Source organism: Otolemur garnettii, unplaced genomic scaffold (assembly GCF_000181295.1).
Source record: "Otolemur garnettii isolate 467f Iridium unplaced genomic scaffold, OtoGar3 scaffold00095, whole genome shotgun sequence".
Classification (NCBI taxonomy): Eukaryota; Metazoa; Chordata; class Mammalia; order Primates; family Galagidae; genus Otolemur; species Otolemur garnettii.
This window is the reverse complement of record NW_003852490.1, coordinates 4,597,506-4,603,719: the sequence shown is the minus strand read 5'-3', so window position 1 is coordinate 4,603,719 and position 6,214 is coordinate 4,597,506. Positions and strand designations below refer to the sequence as shown.

General features: G+C 37.9%; 1 protein-coding gene across 2 annotated transcripts in view; it reads right to left on the bottom strand.

The window, feature by feature from the left end:
* FEZ2 (fasciculation and elongation protein zeta 2) overlaps positions 1-6,214 on the bottom strand; it is a 45,409-nt gene that overhangs the window by 4,950 nt on the left and 34,245 nt on the right. The window contains exons 6-7 of one of the 2 annotated variants that reach the window (XM_012808819.2): positions 4,804-4,884; positions 2,328-2,403 (exon numbers count right to left, since the gene is read on the bottom strand). In XM_012808819.2, the coding sequence (XP_012664273.1) occupies positions 2,328-2,403; positions 4,804-4,884 (157 nt within the window). The remainder of the gene's footprint in view (positions 1-2,327; positions 2,404-4,803; positions 4,885-6,214) is intronic. The other variant, XM_023516644.1, reaches the window with a different exon arrangement.

The window sequence follows — 6,214 nt, the reverse complement described above, 5'->3', positions numbered from 1 at the left end:
GCCCTTTAATACAGTTCCTGTGGGTCTCGACCCACAGGTTGAGAACGGCTGCTCTACTACAACAGTGACTGCCAATTCAAATTTTTCTCCAGCACATTGTGGTAAAAACACCTCACTGTTTTTCTCAACATATGACAAAGCAACACCATATAAATGTCAAGGAGCTTTCCTGGGTTTATACTCTGACTCTGCCACTTCCTAATTGTGTCACCCTGAGCAAGTTACCTAACTACTCTTGCACCAAGTTCCTCATCTGTAAAACGAGAATGAAAATTAAAATCTGAGCCAGGCGCAGTGGCTCACGCCTCTAATCCTAGCATTCTGGGAGGCCCATACCAGTGGATTGCTTGAGCTCAAGAGTTCAAGACCAGCCTGAGCAAGAGTGAGACCCTGTCTCTTAAAAATAGCCAGGCATTGTGGTGGGTGCCTGTAGTCCCACGTAATCAGGAGGCTAAGGCAAGAAGATCACTTTAGCCCAAGAGTTTGAGGTTGCTGTGAGCTGTGACACCACAGCACTCTACCAAGGTAGAGTGAAGGTAACAAAGAAAGACTCTATCTCAAAAAAAAAAAGAAGAAGAAGAAGAATAAAAGATTAGAATCTCTCTCCAAAAAGCCTGTTAAGAAGATTAAGTTATTAATGCAGATACAAATGTCTTATAAGGTACCTGGCCCACAGTACATGCTATGCAAGTATTACCATAACTAACAGTACTGATTGTGTGAAAATTCTTTTTACTGTTAATATTGAGACTGGGATCTCTTGCTAATAACTCTTATGAAGAATGTTACATATCCATAAACACTGTGACTGTCTCCACAGGACAAAAAAAAAAGGAATCTTTGGACTCAACAATGTCTATGAAGACATCTTTGATGTCGGAATTACAATAACTTGAGTTTGACCAAGTAAGTGTTAGTCCTTGATCTGAGACGTGGAGGCCTGCCAGTATTCCTGGCTCATGAGCAATATGCAAGCTTCCTTCTTGAGAGGACTTACTTAACTATTGTTCCGTATTTCTGCTTCCAATCATGTTTTAGAATTTTTTTTAAACTTCTATATAAAATCACATACCAAAAGCCAGCATCATTAAAAGTACAGTTGTCTGAGCATTAAGAGATCCAGCCCTGTCATTAACCATTTCCCTGTGTGATCATGGACACTCATAACTTTGTGAGTTCTTCCTGAAAATTAGAGGGCTGGCCATCCAGTTAATCTCTTGATTCTTTATTTCAGACTGGCTGGCATCACTTGATTTATCCATATTTAAATATAAAATGTTTTTTAAGTACCGTTGTTCATCAAAGGAAAGAAAGAAAGCCCAGATTAGCAGGCAGAGAGCTAGGAAATAAGACACTTGCTTCTGCCCTCAAGCTTCCCCTGCCCGTTCCTGCATGTCCTGAATTTCCAGAATAAATATCATCATCAACATCTATCCATGTGACATTCTTTAATTCAGTCCCCTCCTATTTAGCAAATATCACAAGCACTTACAATTTGAAAGAACCCAATAGATCAGTAAATTCAACCTCTCCATCTTAAGGGCAAGGAAAACAAGGCTGATCAATAGTAACTTATCCCAAATCAGACATACGTTAATTTACTTACTATGATGTAAATAGAACAAATATTGTTTATCCTAGTTTTTCAATGTCAACAAGGGAAGATAAGTATCTTCCAAGGACATCCCTGAAAATAACAGGGATAAAACCAGATTTGGGGGCCCATTCATAGCTATCATTGGAGATACTCAATGTAAAGTATGTTTAATCTAACAGATTATTTTAAAATGCAAGCCTCTGGGAAGGTTTGTGTACGCCTTTTTCACTAATGTATTCCAAGTGTCCAGACCCTGGCCTGGAACCAAATATTTGCTTAATAAATTCATGTTCTTAAAACATCACCATGAATTAGTGTTCTACCTATAAGCACTATCTTGGATTCTACATTCATAGAAAAATAACAGTGTTTATCATCATCAGTCCTACTCAGTTACTGACAAGCATAGATATGTAAGTCCACAAAGCATTTTATTGATTGATAAAAGGACATGTTCTTAAACATATAAGAAATGGTAAGAGATTCAAGTGACATTTCCCCCAAAATTTTAGCTCATAAATATTTCAAAAGGTAAGAAAAAGAAAATACAAAGCAGCACAAGAATAAGTGTTGTGTTGATGTCATAGTCATTTCTGATTTCATTCTTTTAAGTATAAATGACAACACCCATCATTTACTATCCTAAATTGATGAAACAGAACAATAAAATCAGGTGTTTAAGAATCAGCAAAAGTAAATCAAGCAACAGTTTCAGTTTGTCTTTGCTCACTTTTTGTTAATATTTGAAGATCTTCAACAGATGGTGGTCCGTTTTTTTTCTCGTAAGGAATGACTGTTGTCAAATACTGCCAAGTTAAAAAAAAAAAAAAAGGTGTCATTTAAATCCGAATGACCTTACCTGCAAAAAATCTGATACAGTTACTAGAAGGTCTAGTTTAGGACACAAAATATGAGCCTCTTTAGTAATAAAAACACAGGTATGGGGGAAAGGGTATCTTAATATTTCAGTTGGAGCTCATTTTTTTTGCCCACCTCTGTTTCAGACAAACCTAGTGTCCACACAAATACCCATTTTTTGCATTTCAATTATTGAAAGTTTCAGGACTAGTTCTGTACTCCATTTGTCCATTTTTAAAGTGAAAGTCTTATCTAGCATATACTCTGCATATTTTTAAACACATTTTAAAAATAGTAATCCAACCTAAAAACAATTTTAACAGTTCTGCACAACAAAATAATTTCCAACAGTCAAATATTTCTCTTGCGGACCACTTGTATTCCAAATGAACAAAATGGTCAACATAAATAATAGGATGACTTTAAAAAACACGTACCAGTTTCTTCTAGAAGCTAACAAAGACAAATTTACTCAATTTTAGAAATGTATTATTACTATTATTTTAAATTATTGTGTAAGTAGTTATAAGTGTTTTTAGGTATTAAAGGAGAAAAGAGAAGTGAAAGTAGAGATTGGCCTACGGGGAAATTAATAATGAAAAGTAATATCTGAAATTGGGCCAAACTGCCTAGCTCTCTATTTAAAAAGCTCGCAAGTAACAGGGTTATAACTACATCCCATGAATCATAACCTATAAATGACAGCCCCGACTCTCCTATTCTGGCCACCCCACCAAAAAATATATAGTCCAGTGCATTTTGCACATGCTTGTACAGAAAACTGTCAATTTACTTGGAATCTCTTCAGCCCCAACCATGATTTAGTCCCATGCCCTAAAGTCAGCCCTATTGCTAATCCTCATTGAATAATCTTATCCTACCCCTAACTGAAAAAAGCTGCTTAACAGTAACTGGACCAACCCCTAAGTCCAGAAAAGTAGTGAAAGTGAACTGTTCCATCTTTAAGGAACTCAGCGTCCCATCTTCTTTTTTGGTGTTGACTTCTCCAAGGTGAGATCCAACTGTATAACCAAATGAATTTCTTTGCAAAGAACACCAAAAAAAAAAAAGGAAAGCAAGCCAAAAATAAGCCCTCCTCGGGCTATGCAAATACCACGTCAGCAGCATGGGGAAGCATCGAGAAGCCGCCCCTTGATGTGTGGCCCACCTGGCTGTGCTTTCAGGCCTCCCTGCCCTGCTCCCATGTGTCAGGTCACCTTAGAAATCTTGTGGGTTGAGAGGGGTGAGAGGCAGCAGAATAAAAACAAAAATTCAACCACCTCTTCACTGAACCTCTTTAGAAGCTGCCAAGGCCAGTGTGAACCTCCTCTCTTTAATATGGATTATTTCCCTCCCTGAGAAATACACAACTACCTTCAGTAAAACCTCTAGGCACTGGACCTAGGCATTCTTTTGATAAACTACCTACCTTCGAGCTATAGTCTGTATACCATCTTAATCTTCACTTAAGAGCTAACTTACAGCATTTTCTTTTATAAAGTGGAAATTTCAAATGGTGAAAGGTTATTTTCAGTAACCTCATTAAGGTAAATGTGTTTCCCATGTTCATGATACTCCTTAAATCATTATGCAAAAATGTTAAATAAGTAGCCGGGCATTGTGGCAGGTGCCTGTAATCCCAGCTACTTGGGAGGCTGAGGCAAGAGAATCACTTGAGCCCAAGAGTTTGAGGTTACTGTGAGTTGTGACTCCACAGCACTCTACCGAGAGAGAGTGAGACTCTGTCTTACAAAAGAAAAAAAAAGTAAATAAAAAGCAAGCTGCTACACATTTGACTGTATATTCACACCTATGGATGATTCTGTATGAATAACATCTCGAGCTTCATTCAGCAAACAACTGTTTTGGCTGCCTATAAACTACATCTTAAAAACACATGCATTTCATTTAAAGGCAGTAAGATATGCTTCATATGTATTTTAACCTAGAATTCTAGTCTCAAACAGACCAATACCTAGACTTCCTCCCCTAAAAATGAGATCTTATTTCTTAGACCTTTAGAATTAGAGTAGCATATTCTAGGTTAGTTATTTTCACAGGGTTTCTATACATGCAATGCCTTGTGCCAATATGTTAATATCTGTTTGTTTAAAGGTAAAAGTGAGAAACAGAGCTCTAACATGCATTTAGTCTACTGTCCAATTTGAAAAATGCTTTTTCCCAAAGAGAAAGTCTATTCATTATCAAGACTACAAATATAATGCACTTTGAGTTCTCTCTTTTAAGCCATGGTCTTAGTGAATTAGTAAAACTGCCAGCTATCAGGATCTTCACTTACACAGAAAATGAAAAAGCAGAGAATGAGGAAAATAAGGATAACCGAGCACCTGTTTCTCTCCACCTGAATTTCCAAAGGTGTGGCGGAGGCCATTCTGAATGACATTTGAGATCCCTTCCATGCTGAAGCGCTACAGGCAGCAATATACGCCCGGAGGAAAAGGACAGAGAAAGAAGTTCAGAGACGATTAGTAAGGATGCAACCTGATAATGTGTGTGCCCGAGAGGCAAGCAGTTAGAAAACGCCACTACTCTCTAGATAAAGCAGACAAAATCATGCTATTCTTACAACATTTCTGCTTCCATGTCTTTGCAAGTCTAATGCAAAAGCAACCACTTTTCTGCTACTAAATTCATGAAACGTTTTCTTGACATAGCTGATAGATTTATTCCAATGTAAATATTATAAGCTGTACACATACTTGTTTTGTACAAAATTTACTCATTTATGTTTAATACACCTTTTGATATTATTTACCTACATTTTATCAAAAGTCTGAAAACTTAGTATGAACGGCATGCCTATTTTCAGCCTACATGTATATGTATGTTCCTGCCATCAGTGTGGAGAATATTAACATAACATTTAGCAAACGAAAATGCTTTTACTTGGAGAGCAGATCATTGCTTGTTCCCACTCAGTCTTCAGGCCACCTGCCATCGCTTTAGTGCAGAAAATGTGAACTGGAAGATGGCACATGCTTCCTGGAGAGCAGAGTGAATCCCATTTGCCAGCGGGGCCCCCAAAACTTCTACAAAGACTTCCACCCTGTTTCTAGGAAACAATTCTAGCTTCTTTCTCCCGGCAACCTCCAAGACTTCCTAGAACTCTTTATACTGAAAAGGGGATATTTTTTTCCACAACTACTTATCTTGATTTGTAACCCGTCTACAATGTCATCGGGCACCATGAAAAGAGACCAGCGGCACCTCTGTGGCGACAGAGTCAAAGGAGGTAGGTGGATTCTTGCAGCATGACTAATTGAGGGGAAAGGCATCATGAAAAGGAAGTGAAGGCCTGATTCACGGCATGGTTCCTTTCCCTGGGATTTTCTAGGAGTAAGTTGAATGAGTAAACACGTTTGAGAAGTCAACATAAAGAATATTTAATGAGGCCCCAAGGAGTAGAAGAAAGGAAACCAAGGCAATGGTCTCTGCCCTCAAGAAATGTATAGTTTAGTCCAATGGTTCTCCAAGTATGGTCCAAGGACTCCCCCACGAGGTCCCTGAAATCTTCTCTGAAGTCCATGATCTCAAAATGAATTTCTTAATACTACCTAGATGTAATCTGCCTTTTTTACTCTCATTCCCTCAGGACTTACAGGGAAATATTCCAAATGACAGATTGAGTACAGAAGCAGATTTGTGAATCGAGATGTCTTCGATCAAGCCAGATATTAATGAGATTAACAACCATGCACAACAATGACATGCTTCTCACTAAAATTGCTATTTACATAA